The sequence below is a fragment of the Equus caballus genome, chromosome 5, assembly GCF_041296265.1.
Source record: "Equus caballus isolate H_3958 breed thoroughbred chromosome 5, TB-T2T, whole genome shotgun sequence".
Taxonomy (NCBI): domain Eukaryota; kingdom Metazoa; phylum Chordata; class Mammalia; order Perissodactyla; family Equidae; genus Equus; species Equus caballus.
The window spans coordinates 32324798-32349125 of record NC_091688.1 but is presented as its reverse complement, the minus strand read 5'-3'; the positions used below and the strand labels follow the sequence as shown (position 1 = coordinate 32349125).

Here is a 24328-nt window from a genome sequence, read left to right as displayed (position 1 = left end):
ATCTCAGTGGCTTATATCAATGAATATTTCTAAGTCACTTCCCCGTCCTGTGTGGTAAGGGAGCTTAGTTCCATGCAGTCATTTGGGAATTGAGCCTTTTTCCATCTTGTTGTTCTACCCTCCTCTAGGTCCTCACTGTCCTCTGTTTATCTGAGAATGAGAAAGACAACAAGGATTTCCTGTGGGATTCTTTTTTAATAACTAGGCTTGGTGGTGATGAACATCTCTTCTGTTCACATTTCATTGGCCAGAACTCACAAGATCTCCTGAGGGAGGTTGAAAAATGTCATCAAGCTGTGTGTTTTCAGCAAGGCAAGGAGAACATGGATATTGGCCTAATGATTTCTGCCATGTTTCTCCAAGTCACATAAAGCTGTGCTAAAGGCTTTGTGTCATTCAAGAAGGAAAAACAGCAACCAAGTAGACTGACGGTGCTCATCACAGCCCGTGTGCGAATCCTCATGCATCCCCTGAGGGCCTTCTGTATGCCCAGCACTCTTGGGCTGACTCAGGGGCAGCAGGGCCGTAAGCCCAAGCAGGGATGGGAAGCCGTGGTGTCTTGAGCATTTCTTTTGAATTCCAGGCTCTTCATAGAAGAGTAATAACAATTGCTTCCACTTAGTGATTGTGCACTCTGTGTTCTTTATATTTGTTATCTTATTTAATTTTCACTGCAAACTCTCCACTTAGACATTATCTTCATCTTATAGATGAAGAAATTGAGATTCAACGAGGGTAAGTAGTTCTCTTGAGACCCCACAGTCAATACGTGGTGAGGTTGGGATTTAGACCCTTTCCACTGTTCCAGGCTGCCCTGAGCTATCCCAAAGTGGAAACCAACAGCGCTCACAGTCTGGCGATGCTTTTTGGTGGCAATCTAGGGCCATAGCATCTTGAGAACTGCTAGGTGGTGTCCTGAGACAATCCCCCCACCAGAGCATGTTGCTCTGCATCCCGGGACAGCGAGGGCTTAGAAAGGTGCAGGAGAGTCTGTTCTCCCCAGCCTGGAAAGTCTGGTGCTTTGGGTTGGCCCAGCTCCACCTTCTCCCTCTGAACGTACCGTCTTGCTCCCATGCTAGTGGGCAGGGTCCTGGGGCCACATTTCTACTATGTTATAGCTGTCACCTCTTGCTCTTGTAGGGCTTTATATTTTTTTTCAAAATACATTCATATCGATCACTCCTTTGAAACTAACAAATACTCTGTGAGGTTAGGAAGAGGGTATTCTTACTCATGTTTTACCCTTAGGGAGGCTGAAGCCCAGGGAGGTTAGTCTCTTCTTATGGTAGGCAGTGGTGATGATGGGGTACGTGGTTTTCCTTTGGTTTGGTTTTGTAACTGTGGGAAGAGTGGCCCAAGAGGATAAGGCTTCATGGCCATGGGTGGGGGATTTACAATTCTTGGAATTTGTACAGAAATACGTACACTGATGTTAATATGTGGTTCTTAGTAATTGTTGTGCCCTTAAATAGCATTTTATTTCATTCATTTGACCTCCCCAATCCATCCTGGGCAGATGCTGGAGGAAGAAGCTGGCACAGCTGAGTGCCGGTTTTCAGAGGGCATCCCTGTAACCCTGGCAAGTTGTTTCCTGAGGCCCGGGGCCCTACTGCCTGGGCGACATCCTGAGGGGCTGGTCTTGCTCTCTGGGTACCTATTTCTTCCTTCCTTTCCTCTAACTTTACCCAGGAGCTGAGGTGTTAAGAAGGCCCTTCTCTAAGGCAGGTGTGTGCTTGGCTGGCAAGGCTGCTCACGCCTGGAGCCCCCCGGTAGGTCAGGAGTGTTTCACCATCTTGCTAGTGAAAGCAGGATGGAGGGGAGGGGACGCTGCCCCTTAGAGCAACCAAGCAGGCTGGGGTTTTGCCCAGGACGGGGGATTCCCAGGATGTGCTAAAACCAGGACCACTCCACGCAGACAGAGGTGGCTGCCGTCCTGGTTGGCCTTGCCCCCTCCCACTCTTGCCCCTGCTGCTTGTCCCTGAGGAAGCTCATGGCTTGTCATGGTGAGCATCTGGCAGGAGGCTCCTTTGTTGGGGAGGGCCCTGGCTCAGGACATGCTGCATCCTTTCCCTCTGCCCCAGCGGCTGCCTCTCTCAGCCATCCTGGCTTTTGGCCTCATCCCTCCCGGTTCTCTTCTCTGAGTCTCCTAGAGGTCCAGGGATGATGGGGACATCCAACAGGGACATCTAAATGGGTTTGGTTAGCCCTATGGAATGTAATGTGAGTCTTTTCCACCTCTCCACAGAAATCTTTATTAAAATATCAATTTCTCCTTAAAAGAAGAAATCTTTCAGACAAATCTGACCCTTGCTGTGCTTTGTTGGCATCTCTGCAAATGGGAGGCGAGCAGCGTGGTTTGAGGTTCGGTTTTTAGGCCAGGTTTGGTGCAGTCTTACTTTTGTTTTCTAAAGCATTCCTCCATGTCCCAGAGAAGACCTTGGCCTGCCGTCACCTTCTGTCCCGGTCCTGGACCACTTCCTTTTCCCTAATCCAGCTCCTCTTGGATTCATTCAAGGTTCTCCAGACAATCATTTCCAAACCAAGTTCTTTATTAGGATAGAGCTTGGTCATTCCTTGTTCACATTTCTTTTCCCCCTTTTAATCTCTGCCTCCCTGATCTTTGGCAAATAGAAAGTGCTTTGTAATTCTTTAATAAAGAAAGGAATGGAGCTCTGATGAGGTGTTATGTGCTTTTCCTATATGGCCTCATTTAATTTCGTGATGACTCTGCAAGTTTCCTTTTCACTGTGAGGAGGAGGCAGCTCAGGGAGGTTGACCAGCTGGTTGAAATTCATAGAACATCTTACAAGTGGTGGAGCTGGGACCGGGGCTGCCAAGCTTTTTCATTTAGTTCTGTCGTACTGTTTGTTACTTTAGAGCATTGGCTTGGAAACCAGGACGCCTGGGTCATAGTCTCACCTTGACTCTGTAACTAACTGGGTGGCCTTGAGCAAACCATTTGATCTTTGGACATCAGTGTCTTGCCTTGTTAGAGTAAAACAAGAGGTGGGACTGAAAGCTGGAGGTGCCTTCCGGTGCTCTCATCTTTTCTTCTCTCTGAGCAACTCTGTCTTCATAGTCCATGCTTACCCCTCATTGCTGCCACCTCTCACTGGCTACCCTTGTTGACTCTTTTCTCTTTAAACTTCTTTGATTGTCCTTACAGCCTTTCTTACTCTTTCTCTCCGCCTTTTGGTGAGAGGAATTGTTGCTGTGACTTTTGATTCCTGAGACTCACTGCGTCCTTTAGTGTACCTGGATTACCGTATCTGGAAACTCATTGCAAAAGTATTTGCTGTTTTGTGATGATGATGATAATGAGAATGATTAATTACTCTGCTATGAGGACTCTTGGGTGGATCATCACAGGAAGTTGGGTGATAAGACAGAGGCTTAACAGTTTGGGACTGCCTGAAGGTAGGTAAAAGAACTAGATAACATCTTAAAGGGTCTTGCTTAACACCAGGAAAAGCTACCATTTGTTGGTTCATTTGTGTGATGCTCCAGGCTTTGTGCTAAGTCCTCAGGATACAGTGGTGACAATGACAGCGACACCTAGTTTCAGTCTAGTTAGAGGAGACACAGTTAATCTAAGAATAAAATATAAGCTCACAACTCTGGGAAGTGAAATTAAGTGTAACAGGGAGAACTAACCTAAACAGAAAGATGTGAGCGCCGAGCGCTTTGTATACATTATGTCGTTTCATCTTTACAGTGGCTCTGAAAGGAGGGTAGTCTTTTTCCCTTTTTATAGAAGAAGAAACCGAAGCTCAGATTTCAACCCAGATCTGGCTCCAAAGCCCAGGTTCTTTCTGCTATGCCTTGCTACCTCCTTTAAGAGTCTGAATCTCAACTTTTGTAATTCTCTGTACGGGGCCATCACTTCCCCTTGGGCAGAATAGACAGAAGCTTCCATGTTGTGATTTGAAGGCTATAGTTAAAAGGCATCTCTGTCCCCAAATATCCACTCTACTGATCTGATACTCAGTGCCGGAAACCCTGAAGGCCATTGAATAGCCTCAGGATATTGGGTTTTCATGAGAATGCTGTTAAGGTGAGAGTGTGTCATCTGGCCAGGCTAGTAAATTAGGCCATTTGCTGCCAGTGCTTGTCCTAATATGGATTAGCTTGTCTAATTAGTTAGCTATGTGTGAAGAGGAGGCAGGCTGAGGACTTGGAACATAGGACAGGGAAGTTTTGGTGGTGAAAAGTCGGGGTGGGGGGCAGGAAATCGCCCAGAGGATTGATACTGTACTGGGAGGAGGGCTGGATACAGAGTACCTGGAAAGATGAGGAATGGGACCAAAGGTGAGAGGTGAAAGGTCACCAGAGACAAACTTTGCCTCCGCTGGTCATCTTAGTAACTGGTCTGTCTCTGCCTCATTTCTCCTTTCTGGGATACAAAGCGCAGGATTTTCTCAACTCTTATGTGAGAAAAAAGGAAGTGGTATCTCTTGTCTCTCTTATACACAGGTTAAAAGCCAGTGCAGCCTAGTGGCTGAGCCAGTAGATTGACTCCTGTCTGTCCCTGGAGTTCTTGAACCTGCTGCTGCTCGGGGTTTGGCTGGCGTCACGGTGAAGGCTCAGCCCGGTGGGCGTGCCTCTTGGCAGCTGGTCCTCCTGGGCACCTCTTTAGTTTCCTCTCTCTCGTTATCTTTCTTCTCCTACTCATTTACTTTGTTTCTCCTTAATTTATCCTCTTTTACAGTGTCCCCTCCTTATGTCTTAACCTGCCAGAGGGCACTCACGGTAATGCTTAGTAGAGCTGGTGGCCCTTGAGACACCTTTTTGAGGAGAATGGTGAAGCTCTACCCATAGTATCCTTTGAACTCTAAAGACGAGAAGAGCTATCACGTACGGAAGAGAAGGCCTCTGGGTGTCAGGGTGACAAGAGATAGCTTTACGTATTTGAGGAGAGAGTAGAATCTGAATCTTGATGGAGACCAATTTTAGCTTGCCTTAAGGGAGAACTTCCTAACAGCTGCTGTCTGAGGTAGTGATCTCTTCATCAGTGGTGGTATTTAAGCATGGGCTGGTTGATGGCACGGCAGGGATTTATAGAAGAGATGAAAATTTCAGGTATCCATGTGGAGGGGGAGGGGCGCCAGACAACATGATCGGCTATTACTGTCCCTTCAAAGCATGAATTCTGCTTCCTTTCCTTAATCTCGCCACGAGCTGACTTTTTCTTTCTTTCCTTTCAGTCAAGTCTCTGAATGTTGGAATTTTTAAGTTGGAAAATGTATAATGCATTATTTTATCATTTTTCTTGGCATGTCTTTAGAAATATATTCCTGCCTGGAATATGGGTGCTGCTGTATTTTGGGGTCACCCCAGGGAGCCTGGTTCATTCAGGCAGTCCCAGAAATGGCATGGTTGTTTAGACTCTTTGCTCTAGAAGGTTCAGCATGATACAGAAATAATCTATTTTGTGAGCTTCGGTTTCATTTTCCTGCAATGGAGAGTAGGAATATGAAATGGGATGGCTATACTCTCACAGTGCAGAAAAAATTCATATTCTTTGGGGAGGGAAATATATCTTCTAGAAGTAGAGCTAAAATTCAGTACCGTTATAGCTCATTTTTTCCCCAGGGATTATTTATGTGGTGAACTCAAGCATCCAGATGACAGCCAGCAGTGCAGAAAGGCACCGGGGAGAAAGCTGAGCAGCCAAAATGGATGCTGAGGCTCATAGCTGTGTCTTAAAGGAGAGCATGTGAGAAGCTCACTCGGAAGCTAATTTGCTTGCGGTTCTACTTTCTTGTCCACAGCAAACCAAAGGGGGACGTTATCATGCGTTTTTTAAAAAGATAACTTGGAGATATAATTTACATACTGTAAAACTCACCGTGTTAAGTGTGTACAATTCAGTGGGTTTTAGTATATTCACATAGTTGCACAACCATCACCACTGTCTAATTGCAGAACATTTTCATCATTCCCAAAGGAAAACCTGTACCATTAGCGGTCACTTCCCCAATCCTTGACAATCCCTAATCCACTTTGTTTCTATGGAATTTCCCGTTCTGGGCATTTCCTATAAATGGAATCATACAATACATAGCCTTTTGCGAATAGCTGCTTTTAATGTTTTTAAGGCTTATCCATTTTATATAGCATGTATCAGTACTTCACTCCCTTTTATTGATGAATGATATTACTTTATATGGATGCCATGTTTTATTTATCCATTCATTCATTGGTGGACACTTGGGTTGTTTCCATTTCTTGGTTATTATGCATAATGCTGCTATGAACATTTATGTGCAAGTTTTTGTGTGGCCATATGTCTTCCTTTCTCTTGGGTGTATACCTAGCAGTGGAATTACTGGTTCATGTGTTAACTCTATGTTTGACTTTCTGAGGAACTGCCCCACTTCCAAAGTGGCTGTGTTATTTCCTATGGCAGTGTGTGAAGATTCCAGTTTCTCCAGTATCCTTGTGAACACTTGCTATTGTCTTTTTTGTTTTAGCCATCCTAGTGAGTGTGAAGTGTATCTCACTGTGGGTTTGATTTGCATTTTCCTAATGACTAATGATTGAGCATCATGTGCTTATTGGCCATTTGTGTATCTTCTTTGGAGAAATGTCTACTCATATCCTTTGCTCCTTTCTTTGTTTTCTTTGTTTTTATTTTTGGTGAGAAAGATTGGCCCTGAGCTAACATGTGTTGCCAATCTTCCTCTTTTTGCTTGAGGAAGATTGTCACTGAGCTAACATCTGTGCCAATCTTCTTCTATTTTTTTGTATGTGGGATGCTGCTGCAGCATGGCGTGATGAGGACTGTGCATGTCTGTGCCTGGGATCCGAACCTGTGAACCCTGGGCAGCCAAAGCAGAGCGCCTGAACTTAACCACTGGGACACTGGGCTGGCCCTGTTTGCCCATTTTTTGTTTGAGTTTTTTGTCTTTCATTGTTGAGATGTAAGAATTATATTCTGGATAAAATTTCCTTATCATATATGATTTGTAAATATTTTTCCCATGTCTTTGCACTTTCTTGATGGTATTCTTTGAGGCACAAGTGTTTTTAATTTTGATTAAGTCCACTTCATTCTTTTTTCTTTTGTTGTTTGTACTTTTTGTGTCAAATCTAAGAAACCATTGGTTAATCTAAAGTCACAAAGATTTACTCCTATGTTTTATTCTCAGAGTTTTATAGTTTTAGCGTTTACATTTAGATGTATGACAGATTTGGAGTTAAATGTCGCATATGGTGTGTGGTAGGAGTTGAACTTCATTCTTTCATGTGTGGATATTCAGTTGTCCCAGCACAGTTGTTGGAAAGACCGTTTTTCTCCTGATGAATTGTCTTGGCCCTCTTGTCAAAAATCATTTGGCTGTGAATGTAAGGATTTATTTCTGGACTCTCAATTTTGTTCTATTTATCTATATGTCTAACTTTATGCTAGTACCACAGTGTCTTGATTACTGTAGTAATTTTTGAAATTGGAAAGTCTGAGTCCTACAACTTTGTTCTTTTTCAAGATTGTTTTGGTTATTTTGGGTCCCTTGCATTTCCACGTGAGTTTTAGGATTGGCCTGTCAATTTCTGCAAGAAGGGCAGATGGGATTTTGTGATACTGTGATATAATAAATTTATATTTGGGCCCTGGTTCCTGGCACAGAGCTCCTAAAGCCCTTGGAATTTCCTGATTGATAGAGGTTAAGAGGGAGCATCTTTTGTTCTTCATGAGAAGCTCTTTTCAACTTTACCTGAGTTGATGTTAATGAGGTGACTCTTGGTGGGCCCCTAACAGCTTCAAGATGGGAGCTGGTTGCCAGAGGAGCTAACCTTGTGATTAAAGGATGGAACTTGCATCCCCACCTCCCTACCTAGGGGGAAGAGCGAGGGGCTGGAGATTGAGTTCAATCTCAATGGCAATGACTTAATCAGTTATGCCTATGCAACGGAACCTCCATGAAAACCCTAAATAGTAGGGTTTGGAGAGGTTCCTGGTTGGTGAACACATTATGGTGTTGGGAAAGTGGCATGCCCAGAGAGGCTTGTCAGAGCTCTGTGCCCCTTCCCACACACCTTGTCCTATATACCTCTTCATTTGGCTGTCATTTGTATCCTTTAAAATTAGGTAATAGTAAGTAAAGTGTTTCCCTGAGTTGTGTGAGCTGTTATAGCAAATTATTGAACCTGAAAGGGGGTCCTAGAAACCCCTGATTTATAGGTGGTTGGTCAGAAGTACGGGAGGCCTGGGACTTGAAATTGGCATCTGAAGTTGGGGGACAGTCCTGTGAGACTGAGCCCCTTAACCTGTGGGGTCTGTACTAACTCTGGGTAGTTAGTGTCAAAATTGAATTAAATTCTAGGACACCAAGTTGTTATCTCTAGAGAATTGGAGAATTACTTGGTGTGGAAAACCTACACATTTGATATCAGAAGTGCTGGTAGTAGAAACAGTTTATAGGTTTTAATAGAGATGGCATGGCATTTGTAGATCAATTTGGGGAGCATTGCCATGTTAACAGTGTCTTCAGATCCATGAACATGGGAGGTTCTTGATTGATGTATGTCTTGTTGAATTTCTTTCAGTGATGTTTTGTAATTTTCAGTGTACAAGTCTTATACTTCTTTTGTTAAATTTATTCCTAACTATTTTATTCTTTTTGATGCTATTATAAATGGAATTGCTTCTTAAATTCATTTTTGAACTCATTCATTTGTTCTAGTAAGTTTTTTATTATGTGTGTTTGGATTCTTTGGGATTTTTTATATACAAGATCATGTCATCTGTGAATAGAGGTAGTTTTGTTGCTGCTGCTTCAATCTGGATGCCTTTTATTTCTTTTCTTGCCTAACTGCCCTGGCCGGGGCTTCCAGATCGATGTTGAACAGAGGTGATGAGAGTGGACATCCTTGACTTGGTTCTGATCTTGGGGGAAAATCGTTCTTTCTCTCACCACTAAGTAATATGTTAGCTGTGGATTTTTTGTTAGATGGCCTTTATCTGGTTGAGGAAGTTCCCTTCCATTTATAATTTGTTGGGCGTTTTCATCGTGGAAGGTTGTTGGATTTTGTCAGACACTTTTTCTTTATCTATTGGGATGGTTAGATGTCCTTTATTTTATTAATATGGTATATTACATTAATTTTCATATGTTGAGCCAACCTTGCATTCTTGGGATAAATCTCATTTGGTCATTGTGTATAATCCTTTTTACATATTGCTGGATTTGTCTTGCTAGTTCTTTCTTAAGGATTTGATGACAGTTGTTGTTAAAGGCAGAAGCATATGTAGCATATCATTATCATACTTGTTGCTAACAGTGTAGAAAGCGTTAAAAAATACTGAAACTCAGCCTCAAGGACTCAAAAGGCATAGTAGTAGCTTGGAGCCATTTTGCATGGAGTCATTGCCGATTTTAGCTTATACTTTAACTAATGTATATAATGGTTATTCTGAATCCTGAAGAAATACACTGAATTACAGCTTACCAAGGTCTCAATTGTTAGAGCAGAATATAATATATTTTAGGAAGATTTCTAGTCAAGGAAGTTCAAACTAGAGAAAACTTTGGTATTTAGATGGAGTTACCTGCCAGTTATCTGGAAATTTTGCTCCTTCGTGGGATTTCATTCAGTAGTGGTGCTGATACATGATTGACTGTTGTACTAGAGATCCTGCATCCCCAGCTCCAGGAAGGCTCTGCCTGGTCACAGCTCATTCAGTCAGGAGGGAAATGTGACACGGTACTTACCTCAAACTGAGCCTACCCCGTGAGGTTCTGTGAGCACATTCGCAGAGTCACAGCCATTCCTCGGCTGGGGGTGGTAAGTGGGGGTGTTTGTCAGTTGTCTGTGTGGCCTGGTCACTGATGACACTGTCTCCTTGTGGCATTCACCCCTCCCCTCTTCACTCCTCTTTGAGCCTGTGGGACTGAATTCTTGATTCCGTCTCCCATGGACTCCATGGCATTTTGGATCACCTTGCTTTATGCACGGTCCTTAGTCCATGAGGATCTAAGAAGGGATTACTGTAAAGCTACAAATTCTGTATCTTCAAAGTCTTGTTGTCTCACAGAGCAAGAACGTAATGATATAAAGGGTTTCATCTCTTTGTGATTGTATGGTATTTTATAAACTATAAAGCTTGCATTTTTATTATCTAATTTTGATTCTTATGACAACCCTGATGTATAGGCAGTATAGATACTAGCTATGTGCTGTGGATGAAGCAGAGGCTTGGGGAGTTTAAATACTTAGAATTTACCAGGTATAGAATGTTGGTGGTGGCCAAAGGTGAACGCCTTCATTCTGTGTGTGAAGGCTTAGGGGATCCCTCTCTAGCATCATGCTAGGGCCTTCTCATCTCTGTGTTTCTTCAGTTTCCCGGTCCTCTCCAATAGCGGGATGGTTTTTTCCTTCCTTCACTGTCATCAATCCATTTTCATTAATGAGCATCTTGAGTTCCATTCCTAAAGTCATTCAAGTGAACCAAATACTGACCCTTTGTCCTTTTAAAGCAAGTCTTGGTGCCCTGCAATTTTTCATTGGTTTGTTTTTGACCTCAGGGCCATTCGAGTGTCCATGCACAGGCTTCGTCATCCATCTCAATTTGAGTTTAAGGTAGTGAACCAGGTCTTAGTGGAGCATTGGCTTGTGTTCATCCCGATTGCTTATTTCCTACTGAAGTATCGGTCAGGCCATGCAGGGTAGCGAGACCCCCATTGGTTCTGATTCTGCCACTTACAAGCTATGTTTCTGTTCTCTCTTTGAGCCTCACTTTTCCCTTCTTTAAAATGAAGTGTTGGGTCAACTGACCTTTAAGGCCACTGGAACTCTGCATTGGGTCTGACTTCCCTGTGATTTCTTGGTGTTCCTTGTTCATCTCTCCGTTCCTGGTTTACCTGGTGGTTTCCCAGGTGATTTCATTATCTCGTAGACTTTGTCTGCATTTCTCTTTGCCTCTCCCCTTGCCTTGAGTTTTCCCCCCTTTTCCTTATTTTTCCATACGAGGAGTAACCAACTGGCCAAGTAAGCATCCCAGTTGGGCAGGACGGAAAGCTCTCCCTGTCCAGGATGCAGCCCTGGCCTCTGCCCCTGGCCTGCCTCTGTGTTGCCAGCCAGAGAACTAAGGTTTTCATCCAGGAGCTAATAGTTGAAAGACCGGGACAGTTTCTCTGTCTTACTGATTTTTTCTCTCCTCTTTGCTCTCTCTCTCGCACATCCTCATAATAAAGAGAAATGATCAGGCTGCCCCATCTACGCTTTTGCTAATGGAGACTAAAAGAACTCAAAGAGACAGCCTCTCCAGGGGCACGTTGAATGATTCAGGCTTACCCTCTGTCCCTTGTAGAGAATCGCAAGGCATTAGCATAAAGACAAGTTACCACAATTATTTTGCACCCGACCCCTTAATGGTGAGGAGCAGGAAGGATTCTGCTGTCATCTGTGGCACATTCGTTGGCTCCTGCTGAACCCCTGATCAATAGTGACACAGTTACATCAGATGGCCTTCGAATAGTACTTCCTTTTTCGGATGGGCTGGGAGAGAGAGGAAGAAATGTAAGTGCCTCATTCCTCTTAGGCTACAAATAAATAAAGACGTGGTGTGCAGCTGCATATCAAGCATTTTGGAAGCTTTTCTGGTTGTGTGTGTGTGTGTGTGTGTGCGTGTGTCTGTCTGTCTGTAGGGAGAAGGAGGGGTGCAGAGAACTGCCCTGAGGCTTCTGTCTTGTTGCACTTGGGGTCAGGACACTGGTAAATGTCCATATGGGGACTTCTAAATCCCTCTTCCCTCTCCCACACACCTCAGCACCTGGAGAACACAGCAGGCCTCAGAAATGGGAAGTGGGACACCCGAGGCAACTTTTCTTATCCCCTCCCCCAGAGCATTTAGTAGAAGGTCATTGGCTGAGTGTGTGCCCTGGAATCTGGGGCTGCTGCTGCAGTTAATGCTGCTTTGTTCGATGCTAAATGAGGCGAGAACTTTCACCCAGGTCACATTCATAATCCCGCTCAGCGGGACGCTCCGCTGTGCACTGAGAGCGGTTTCTCCAGGCGAGGAAGAACTTCCCTGTTGGAGCAGTGGTGCTGGCCTGGAGTGGGGAGAACGGACTTCTTGGCCTCAGTGCTGCCACGCACTGACTGTGTCCTCGGGCAGGTCACTTAACTTCTGTGGGCCGCAGTTGCCCCCTCAGTCATCCAGCAGATACTTGAATCTTACTCTGCCAGGCCCTGTTCTAAGGGCTGGGAATACGGGAACTAAGGGGCAAGGTGCCAGCCCTCAGCGAGCTCCCATTCCTTAGGGGAAGGCGGAGAATGACCAGGTGAATGAGGTAACCCTTCAACTACAGACCTTGTTAAATGCTGGGGAGGAAACAAACAGGGCTATGTGAAAAAGAGCAACTTCAGAGTCATAATGGTGAACATTTAGTAAGCGCTGGCAGGGTGCACGGCCATGCTAAATACTTTTCATACTTTCTTATTTAATCTTACCTTTGTAACGTAATCTTGGACATGATTCCTAAGGTTTCTTTCGATTTGAAATCCTCTACTTCTATGACTCTCAGTTTTTAGAAGGTATCAGGACAGAGGATCGGTTAAGGGACTAACTCAGATGGGCCCATCACCGCTGGTGGTTTCTAGATACAAGCAGGGTATCAGATTTCTTACTGCTTGTCTGTGCTTTTGCAGAGAGGACACTGTGACCAGGAGACCTGAGGGATGTGAGAAGGTAGGCAAGTGATAGAATAGAAACCAGACTGGGTTTGGCACCTGAAAGGGGAAGAGTTGATAAGAAGGCAGGCAGGAGGGTCTGGACTGGAAGCCAGGAGCTGGGGGGAGACCTCACCCCTTCCCTGCCATCTGCTGATTGCTTTAGGCCTCGTTGTTCTCTGTAACAGGAGGGGCTTCCTCCTGAGTCTTAGTGTCATACGCTGTGGGCTGAGGCTGGAGAACTGAGTGGTTTTCAGAGAGAAGATGAGAGCTGGGAATGGAGAGATCCAGGGACCTTTACATTGTCCCCATTTATGGGGGCCCTGTCCTTTCACCCCAAGGAAGTGTGGCACTGTGGCCTTTCCCCATGGCCTTGCCTGCACTGGCCAGTCAGTGGGTTTTTAACAGCCCATGACACAAGATTCTGCTATTCTCTTCTGAAGAGTGTTGATTTTTTGTTCTTAGAGACAGTTAACGTGACTGGTCTTAAATCCTACATCAACCCTGCCAATCTCTGCCTGTTTTTGGTCTCTCTCCAGTGCCTTCAAAGTTATTTTTATGATTGCAATTAATAGACTTCATTTTTTAGAGTGGTTTTAGGATTACAGAAAAATTGGGTGGCAAGGACAGAGTTCCATATACCCCTTCACCCCTCAAGCCCACACAGTCTCTATTATTAGTATTAACATCTTGCATTAGTGTGGTGCCTTTGTTACAATTGAGCCACTATTGACACGTTATTATTGACTAATGTCCGTAGTTTATATTACGGTTCACTCTTTGTGTTGTACATTCTCTGCAAACTTATTTTTTTATATCTTGTCCACATGTCACATTTGTTATTTGTTGGAGGCCTGATGATATAGTTTCTCCAACATTATCGGAAGCAGAATCATCTGATACATTTATTTTTGATTCATATATAAGTTTTTTTCCTGGTCTCTGGAAACGGTTGACAGAAACATTGTAAATGAAGGGAGATCCCGAGCGAGGTGATGACAGAAAGTCTAACAAGTCAATGGGGTGGCTGTTGATGTCTTGCTGCTTTTACTGTTGGGACTCACACACCAGCAGTCCCTACAGTTCAGTTTATCGTTGTCTTCAGAAGGTAATCTCCAGAAAATAGGGTGGAAGCAAGAAAATGAAAAAAACTTCATGAGGTATTAATCTGGCACTGAGGCTGAGGTGGTCCAGAAACTTGCAAAAAATATCTGAAGTCCTTTGATTAACCCTATTTGCAAATGACTCCTGCTTATCTGGAAAATGAAGCCACAGATAAAACTGACACAGGTAATATCTTATCGTGATTACCCAGTACAATTTGCGTCTTCCTTCGAGTTTGTTTTTCTTTGTAGATGCTAGTGAAAAAGAAGTAGGCCCTGATATTTTTCTACTCCTTTTACTTTATTCCTCCCTTCAACTCCGGGGTGGATGTTCTGAATAGAGGCCCTGTGTGATGTCTCACCACAGGGATTCCTGGAAGGCGAGCACAGAATCTTACAGAAGTCTTACAGAATGCCAGGTGATTAAAAATTCACCAACAGAAAGGTTTGAAATACCATCATCTTTTGGTAAGCCAGGAATTGCCTGTGCTCCTGTAAGACGTCTGGCGTAGGTCCAGTTCAGGTACCTGGGTAAAAGTCAGGTAAGTCTATAGAATCATGGCAGGACTCTACAGGATGGGATGGCTGACTGGAAGGAGCAGGCTGATGCCTGTGACACTGGAACACCAGGCAGAAGCCAGGGTGCAGGCCTCTCCTCTTGCCCCTCCTCAGAGTGGTAATTCTGCCATGAACACTTGGGATGAATGTGCATTCATTCTTGGAGGGTTCCAGCCAGTCGGGTATGTTTTAGGCATCTTCTGTGTGCCTGGACCCGTGGTAGGGACAGTCAGCCAGTGATGAGTAAATCCTGTATTTAGCTATGTGTCGATGCCATAATGGAGAACTGTGGGGAGTTACAGGAGTCATCCAAATGAACATCTCACCTTCCCTGGGGTCAGCACAGGGAAGTAGATGTTAGGCAGAGATCTACAGGATCATAGATGTTGGAGGACTGGAGAGAGAGAGAGAGGGTAGGAGAAGAGCCTTCTGTGAACAGGGGAGAGCAAGTATGGAAGCCCTTGAATGTGAGAAGATATGGTGTATTTGAAGGACCTTCTCGATAACAGAGAGGTCAGTGGTGTGAGATGAAGCTGGACATGCCGGCTGTGTAGGCCATGCTGAAAGCTTTGATTGACGTCTTTAAGGCAGGTGGAAGCAAGCATGGGAGGTTCTTAAGCAAGGAAATAACACAAGCTGATTTGCATTTGAAAGATTTCACTGTGACAGCCTTGTGGAGAAAGGTTTGGAGGGGGTCCTGGGGGCAGTGGAGAAACCAGTGAGGAGACATTGTGTAAATTAAGTAAGAGAGGAAGGTTTTCTGGGATCAGGTAGTGGCAGTGTAGATGGACAGTGGAGACGAAGGGAGAATTGACAGGTCTCAGTTGCTGATTAGCTCTGATGAATAAGGGAGAAGCTCCTTCAGGGACGACTTCCAGGTTTCAGGCTTGAACAACTGCTGAGTATACTGGGGGCTGTTAATCAAGATGAGCAAGCCCTGGGGAAGAGTTATGGCTCAAGGGATGGGGAGGGGAAAGAGCATGAGTTTCCCTTTTGACGTTATTCCTCCAATTCCCAGGCATGGAGCCAACCTGCCTCTGTTGTCCTAGGAGCCCTTGGCACCCAGTAACCTGCAGGAGAGGCAGATAAAGGGGATGCCGTTTCTGAGTGATAACCTGTCACTATGCATCAGCCTTTGACTGAAGGCAGGGACTTGGTTTTTTCCTGATCCCCGTAGGAGGTGACAAAAGCCAGGATCTCCGAAGGTTGTTAGCTCAGCAGGTGGATGAAATTCAGGCCCGGGAGCCAACTTTCCAGTCTAGAGGGGGAGGGTGCCAGCCTATGTTCATTTACCAAGGCGATGATGGCGAGCTTCACCACTGAAGTGGAGTGGTTGTAAGGACCACCCTCCAGCAGGTCTTAGACCGTGTCTGACGCTTAATTCTGTCTCTGGAGACTCAGGATGGACTGAAGTTAGTTGTGGAGGTGGTAATGGTTAGTTCTCGATACTCTTTTTGTGCTGGGATTATCCTTGTACATATGGCGGTAGTGTTATCATACCCTCTGGTTTTGCCCCAAGGAGTGGGCTTTCTCACCCCTCCCCTGCTTCCCTGGCATTGTGGTTCTGCTTTTTGGTTCTTGTTATTAGTGCAGATATTTAGCTTTCGACTAGGATTGTGGACCCTGAACGCTGCTTTGCGTTTCGTTTGCATCTCTTTGACCCTAAGGTGCATCCGTCATGGAGACTTTGACTCTAAGCTGCCTCTGTGGTGGGTTATCTGCTCCGGACTCATTCTCAGATAGGATGACTTGTGATTTTCTTCACGTGACTGAGAAGGAGGGAAGACGAGTGAGTGTGTGTGTGGTGTGAATATGAGTGTGAAGTATTAGTGAGTGTGCGCCTGCTTTGTGTGGGGGCTGTGAGATGAGTGTGTGCGTGTGGTGAGTGAGATGAGTCGTGTGTGCATGTGGCACATGAGGTGTGTGCACTGCATGTGGGTGGTGTGCTCACATGCCGGCTTGGGTGGTGGCTGATGGAGTGAAGGAGGCGCTGGTAGGGTAAAGTGGTTGAGTGTCCTTATTGAGCTCTTTCACATTTGCAATGCTGCTCCCTCGTTAGTAAACCCGTCCAGAGTTAGAAAGCCGCCTCTCCTCTCCATCTGTGTCGCCTCCATCCTTCCTGCACGCCATGTTTCCTGATTGCTTCAGGATTCTCAGTCTGGCAGGGCCCCTTCCTGAGGAGGGAGAGAAGGGCTGGGTGGAGGTAGCACGGTGGGGACGGGTCCCATCTGGGCATTTGTGTTCAGGCCCAGTTGTGCATCTTACTGGGCAGCAGGCCCTTTCCTGGTGTGGCAGAGATTGGTGTGAGAGGACTGTACTCTTCCCCAAGGCTCACCTGTAATGGGTGACCTTGCTTGAGGTCCTGGCTCTCATGTGACAGCTGAGGGAACACAAGCCCACGAGAGTCTGATTGCCAAGTCAGTCCTGACTGCTCAGAGTTCAGGGCAAGAGCCATCAGGCGTGCAGCGTCCAGGAGAGGGCGTGTGGAAACTGCCCCCGGCTGGAGGGCCTTTGAAGTTGGGCAATCCCAAACCGGGGCCTCATGTCCTTCCTGGCTGTGTAGGTCCCTGGTGTAGACACACTGCGGGGGCCCCAGCAGAGCTCAGAGGGGAGAAATGCCAAGCACGGTTAAATCGGACTACACTCTTAGATCTAGGTACTTCGTTTACCTGAGTGAGTCTCCAGGTGCTTGATCACAGGTACACTGCTCCCCACCCGCAGTGGTGGGGCTGCCCGCCGTGGGCCCGGACTGCCCTGTGTCCACTGCTTACCACTGGCTTCTGGGAATTGTGTTCTTCAGTGTATTAGCACAAACTGTGGATCAATACTAGGGGAAAACCTTTTGCAATATTTAGTTTTTGAAACCCTCCTCACTGGGGACAGCCTTAGCTCTAGTTTTCAGGAAGAACCTTTTATTCCTGTAACCACAGGAGATACGTTTCCCACAAAGATGACTATCCTCTTATCTTCTGTTAATGCAGTCTTTGCTTGGGTAGACTTTTGAGTTGTTCTGGGGCTATTCATTTTTAAGATATCCCCTGGGCTATTTTTATATAATTTATGTGTAAAAAGGAAAGGCACATCCAAATGGGTCAGTTTGGAATGAGATGGTGTGTATGAGGAAACTAATATTAAATGTGCTTAATAAATGTTGAGTTGTCCTCCTCTTTTCTAGTTTCATCCTGCTATGGAATGACTAGAGTCTCTATTGTATTCCTACAAGTGGGATTGCTGGATCAGAAGAGCTAGTTGAATGAGGTCAAAGGTGTGTAGATGAGGAGGTTTGTGGAAGCAGTTTTGTAATAGTGACATAGGGTAAGTGTCCATCAGTCAGGGAGCCATTATGTGTAATGTGATAGACCTGTACGCATTGGCAGAGAAAGATGCCCAAATTGTATTTAAAGTAACAAACAAAAACAAAAACAAAAATGTGTTGCAGAACAATGTGAGAAGTATCAAGCTTTTTACATAAAATAAACTTCCCTGTGTGTCTATGAATATATGTGTCCATCAGTGCACACAGAGATGTATGTCAAACTGTTGACAGTGAGGGACTTTATTCTTCTGCTTTGTATATTTCTGCATTACTTGAATAATCTACAGCAGGAAAGTACCCATATGTTAAACAATCTGCATGTCATTTTATTTTAAAAATAACTTAAGGGGCCAGCCCAGTGGCATCGTGGTTAAGTTCACACGCTCCGCTTTGGCGGCCTGGGGTTTCTAGGTTTGGATCCCAGGTGCAGATCTAGCACTGCTCATCGAGCCACGCTGTGATGGTGTCTCACATAAAATAGAGGAAGATTGGCATAGATGTTAGCTCAGGGGCAATCTTCCTCACACACACAGAATAAAAATAACTTAAAAAGTCTAATCAGGTTAAATTTTTTAAGAAAAAATTAGTAGTCCATTCCTTTCTGCCAATTAGGAACTTAAGTGCATGAGGTCTCTATAACATCCAGGGCTAACTTGATGAAGTTCCATTAATTAAAACAGTGTATAATATGTGCAGAGCAGATTTGTGTAAGAGATTTATACTTCATCTCATTTGTTCTTTACTGAAATTCTATTTTACTGATGAGGAAATTGAGACAAAGCAAGGTAAGGTACCTTGCTGCAAAGTTAGTGGTGGGAGAGTCACCTGCTTGGTTAAGCACAGTGCTTAGCTGCATCTCTGATAAAGCACAAGATGAAAAAGGAAGCAGTTTCTTATCTAGTTGCTTTTTATAAAGTCAGAAATAGTCTCGAAACAAGACATCATTTTGGCTCTTGATTTTCTCATCTGTGAAATGGGAAGATGAGCTGGATGACCTGCAAAGGTCCTTCCACTGCTAGTGTTCTGTCTTTGGGGACGCCTGCCACCTCTCTTCTTAATGAGCGTGTTTGCTTCTTCCCCGCAGTACGTAGGAAGCCTGGATGTGCCGAGGCCCAACAGCAGAGTGGAGATCGTGGCTGCCATGCGCCGGATACGGGTGAGTGGCTGGAAGTGGGACTGTGTGGAGCCAAACTCAAGCATCTTAGCTGTTGGCTCTTTTAGATAGTGCTAATGGTGCCAAAATGGATGGCTACACCCTTTGTGAACCCCAGACCCTCTTTCCCTATACTGTCCAGGGAAGCTGTTATGAGTTGGGTGGTTGATCTTGATTAAAAGCCAAGGTTAAAGTGGATGTGATGGCTGAAGGGGTACCATCCTCTCTCTCTCCTGCCCTGCTGCTTCTCAAACTGAGATGCGTGTCACCTTTGAGGAGGTCTGGAGTCCTTCACAGAATGAGACTGGCAAAGTGTCTTTTTTATTCAAAGGCCTTATGGAAAAAATTCGATAATTAGTTATTAATTGCCCCAAATGTTGAAAAAAGTAATGCAATTTCTCTTAGTTTATAAGGTAAGATTTCCTTAAATTTTGAAGAACAAATGTGGGATTTCAACAATTTCCTTGGTTGGTCGCTTTAGGCCCTAGAAGCGTTTTGCATTCTCATCTGCCATTTCGGGTGCTCTACAAGAGTTTAACAAGCTTTCCAACCTGTTGCTTTCTGACTCGGATGCACAAAGTAGAGCTTGAACAAGATTTAAGTTGTCTTGTGATCACTGTGAAGAAATTTGTCCATGAAGCAGAAGAAATTAGTTTAGATTTGTGCATTTCAAAGGTAGGTTTGGTCAAATGGATTGTAATGACTTTTTGGCAAGAATGGAGGTGGCTGGGTTGGTCATCCTGGATGCAGCCTCTTGGTCTTTTAGAAGAATCTGCTCACCTAAATGGAACCACGTAGCAGATGTTGGGACATTTATTTTGCTTTCTAGTTTTACTTCAGCCAATTCATCTGATCAGCAGAAACCTCAATTCAGTGACGGTAATTTTGGGAAGAAAATTAGCATATTTGCTCCTGTTTCTCTAATCTGTTCATCAGCCTAATAAAATAATCCTGTCACTGCCTTGACCCTCCCACTCCTTCAGTGTTTTTTATTGTGAGGTTGAATTTATTGACAATGCCGTTAAATACAACAATGCTATTTTTCACGGACATGGGAATGAGTCACTTCAAAGCACTTTGAAAGGAGTTAGTTCCTTTAATGTTCACAATAAGCTGTGAAGGGAGGGTCATGTTGCCCTCATTTTCTAGATTAATCTGAGGCTCAGAGAGGCATCGTGAGGAGTCACAGGAGTCCAGGAAGTGGCGGGCGTGTGGCCTGAATGCAGTTCTCTATTCGGTCTTGTGAGAACATGCAAAATTCATCTCCCTTGTAGCTTCAGGCTGGTCGTTCAGTATTCCCAGGTGTTTTTTCCTTCTCTTCCTTCACCTTCCTGCTCAGATGGAAAGCACAGAGGCCTTGGCTGGGAATATCTGGGGTGTGACCCTTGTTAGGATGGCGTACTGCAGTCACTGTGGTTGTCACTGCTGCTGTGACAAGGCTTGGACCTGGAGCTGGCCTGTGCTTGGGGTTTTAACCAGAAAAATTTCCTCTTTTCTTTGTTTTTGAGAGATGAGGTATATGTTGTTGCTAATATCACTATCATTATTACGGTAATATCTCTATTAATAATAGTAGCCACCCATAGTAGTAGCTACTCTTTAGCACTTACTAAGTATCAGGTGCTTTATTAGGCCCTTTAATACTGATATAATGTTATTTATTTGCAACTTCTCTAGATGAGGTGAGGATATTATTGTCACATTTTGTAGATGAGGAAACAGAAGCTTGGAGGATTAGATTTATTAATTTTAGATCAAATTGGTGTCAATAGGTAGACCTGGGATGCACTCCCAGGACTGTGCTGCTCCCTTTGTGACCCTAGTTTGGGTGATGGCCCAGCTGGGGAACCAAAGGGTCCGGATGTGGAACTTCCCCAGTGAGGGAGTCAGTGGCAGAAAGAAAACTTTTGCAGAAGGAACGGGGTACAGGAAAACGTCCTCTCAAAGCAATGGGGGCAGGGTGTGTGGTGGGGCTGGCCACACGTGGGATCTGGGGGCCGTTGGGGCTGGAATGTGGCCCCCATCTCCTCTTCCGTCATCACCTGTCAGCCCGTGTGGCCGTGTGCCAGGGGCCTCCCTTCCCTGTGACCTGCTTCCAGTGCTTAATGAGCAGCTCATTCAATTAGAGGGAGAAATTAATTGGCCAGAAAGCTGTTTGGTCTGGCTGTCCAGTCACTTGTTTAGACTGGCCACCAATAAGAAATCTGGGTGTGTGTTTTACCCTGAACCCCCCATTTCATGGCTGCGTCCAGGCTGCTATTTTCTTTTCTTTGCTCCCTTTCAAAAGCTGGTTTGGCTGTAATTACAGTTGTCGAGAACTAGAGCATGTGATTTCTGTGTAAAGGACTTTTCCTGACTTTGTCCTTTTGTGGTGAACGGTGCCAGGCTAACACTGGGCAGGATGCTGCAGGGTTTGGTTGCTGGGCTCTCTTGAGGATTCACAAGATGCAGGCCTGCCAGCTTGGCCAGAGTAGCGGCTAGTCCTCGGGGAAGCAGTTCTGGTAAAGATCACAGTGTCTTACATCTGTGAGATGCTCGTGCCTCACCAAGCCCCTTAGATGCCATCGTCCCTGATCCTCTCTGGAGCTCTGCACAGGACGATGGATGAGGCATGCAGGCTGTCTCCATTGCACAGAGCGGGAAGCGCTCAGAGTGAAGTGATTGGCCAGAGGGCGGCCAGATTCATCTTCTGAGCTGGGGCTCCAGCACGTGTATGGATTCCTCTTTCTTAGTTCCACACTGCGGTGTAGACCTGAGCTAAATATATGGGCTTTGTTGATTTGACTGGTGTTTTTCCTCCTCCCTCTCCTGATTTTTCATATTTTCTTGCCCCATAGATTTTCTTTTAAAATTTGTGTTCTCTCTCTTGGGTATCTTGGGTTTTTTTTTTTTTTCTTTGTGCTTTTGTGTGTTTCTGTGCTTTCAAGATTTTTTTTTTATGGCGGTTAAAAATGTACAACATTAAATTTAACCATTTTTAAGTGTATAGTTCAGAGTGTTAAGTATATTCACATTGTTGTGCACCTGATGTCTCTCAAGCTTTTGTATCTTGTAAAACTGAAACTCTCTACCCAGTAAATGCTAGTCTCCCTGCTTCTTTCCCCCAGACCTTGGCAACCACCTTTATACTTTCTCTTCCTATGATTTTGACTACTTAGACCCCTCATATATGTGGAGTCATACCATATTTGTCATTTCGTGACTGGCTTGTTTCACTTAGCATAATATCCTCAAGGTTCATCCATGTTGTAGCATGTGACAGGATTTCCTTTTCAAGGCTGCATAGTATTCAGTTGAATTATATAACACATTTTGTTTATCTAGTCATCTGTTGATGGACACTTGAGTTTCTTCTACCTTTTGGCTATTGTGAATAATGCTACAGTGCATGTGAATATGCAAGTATCTCTTTGAGATCCTGCTTTGAATTCTTCTGGATATATGCCCAGAAGTGGGATTGCTGGATTATATGATAATTCTATTTTTATTTTTTAATCAACCTCCATACTGTTTTCCGTAATGGTTGCACCATTTTATGTTCCCACCAACAGCACACAAGGGTTTCAGGATTTTTTTTTCAGTAACACATGTATCTTCTTGGATGCTGGCCCTTTAAGTGGATGGTTTTCTTTTTCTGGTACGGATCTGTTGGGAGAGTGTTTCTGGGTGTTCTCATGAAGCAGGACATGCATTCACGATGGATTGCCAGGTTGCTTGCTGTCACAGGCGCCTCTGGGCTGAACTGCCCCATGCCAGGGTGTGGGAGTTCCTTAACCTATACTTCTGAGGACAAGATTGGGGGTTGTGAATGGTTGTAACTTCAGCATTAGTGTGGTTCTTGGTATGAGGTAGCACCTAAGAAGATAAATTGATCAGGACTTCTTAGAAGGCCTCTGCTGAGTTGAGCTCTTTTACCTTCTGCTTCTCCAACACTCCCCCAAGTAGAACCACTTCTGACCCTGCCCTGACCTGGTTACCCGGGGTCCCTCTGCCTGTGTGCACAGCCCTCGGTCAGGCTCCTCGTGGCCAGTATTGGCCTGTCCCGGAAGCAGTGTGTTTGGAGGCTGCTTAGAGTGTAGACCACGCAGGTGAAGGCCTGAGACCCCAGAGATAGAGGAGGAAGAAGTGAGAGGCAGGAGGGCCAGCCCCTCACAGCTCGGGGAGGGTGTTTAGTGCTTCCTTCTCCCTGTGACTAATAGTTATTACTCATATGTTCTTATAACTCCCACATTTACAACTTCAAACATGCTTTCACGTACATTATTTCATGGGATCAGCCCAGTGTGTTCCTCTTTGTTACCACTGTTTGAGAGGTGGGCAGGTGGGGCAGAGAGGAAGGAAGGGAACACCTGGCTCACCATCCGTGTCAGCCAGCATAATGTGTGTGCGTTCATTCATTGATTCACTCACTCATTCAGCGGATATTTATTGAGCACTCTATGCCCTGCTAATATTCCAAAATTCTTGCAACAAGACAGGTGCGTGAGTAACTATGTAAGTTATCAGAAGGGCAAGAAGCTAAGGAAGTGTGCACCTGGGAGGTGTAACCCAATTTGGGGGAGACAGGGAAGGCCTTGTGGGGTACTGAGAGATGTAGTCAATGATGCTGCAGCCAGATGACCCCTGAAATGAAGGCATCGTGGCTCAGGGAGAACTTCCAGCTCCTGGAGGGAGGTGAGCACATCACACCATAGCTATCTTTGAACCCCAAACGCCAGGCCATTAGTAGTGTTTACTAAATGAATGAATGACTTGTTTTTCCCAATAAAATGCACCTGCGTAAACCCAGTCTATTAAGTCCTTCAAATACACAGAATCATAGAACATCATTCATTGTTTGAAGTGACTATAATTGCATCTCGTCGGTTTGTCCATAGCATTTTTACAGAGGGGAAAGCGAGGCCCAGGTGTCACGAGAGGGAAGACCCAGGTCTTCTTTCCACTTCTTTCCAGCGTGCTTTCCACTGCTGCAGAGTCAGGCCAGTGGAAATTCACTGCACATTTTTTGCTCCCTTGTTTTCTTTGGACAGCTTCTAGGAACTTCCATTGATTGATTGGGGGTTGGGATGAACTTTGGGGAGCTCTAACTGTCAAACCGAGTTGGAATGAACTGCAATCACGGGTAGCCATAATTTTTAGACCTGCTCCACTGCCCTCTTTCTTTGTTTCCGAATTCAGGATTTGCTACTTTTCTCAAGGCTGAGAGCGGTACCATTAGCTGGTCCCCTTGTACACCTAATAACCCTGGTCTGTTCCCTTGTTTGTCTTACTCTTCCCAAATCTTTAGTTTGCCTTATTTTCTGTATTAGTTTACTCTTGCTACCGTAACAAATTACCACAAACTTGCTGGTATAAAACAACACAGATTTATTATTTTCCAGTTCTGAAGATTAGAAGTTTGAAGTGAGTCTTACGGGGCTAAAATAAGAATGGAGGGGCTGGCCCCGTGGCCGAGTGGTTAAGTTCGTGTGCTCTGCAGCAGGCGGCCCAGTGTTTCGTTGGTTCGAATCCTGGGTGCAGACATGG

The 24328-nt window shown here is 44.9% G+C and overlaps 1 protein-coding gene across 10 annotated transcripts in view; it reads left to right on the top strand.

Annotated features, from left to right (window-relative positions):
* LOC100058633 (carboxyl-terminal PDZ ligand of neuronal nitric oxide synthase protein) overlaps positions 1-24328 on the top strand; it is a 286431-nt gene that overhangs the window by 53863 nt on the left and 208240 nt on the right. For all 10 annotated transcript variants that reach the window (XM_070267908.1, XM_070267904.1, XM_070267909.1 and 7 more), the window contains exon 2: positions 18734-18805. In XM_070267908.1, coding sequence (XP_070124009.1) covers positions 18734-18805 — 72 coding nt within the window. The remainder of the gene's footprint in view (positions 1-18733; positions 18806-24328) is intronic.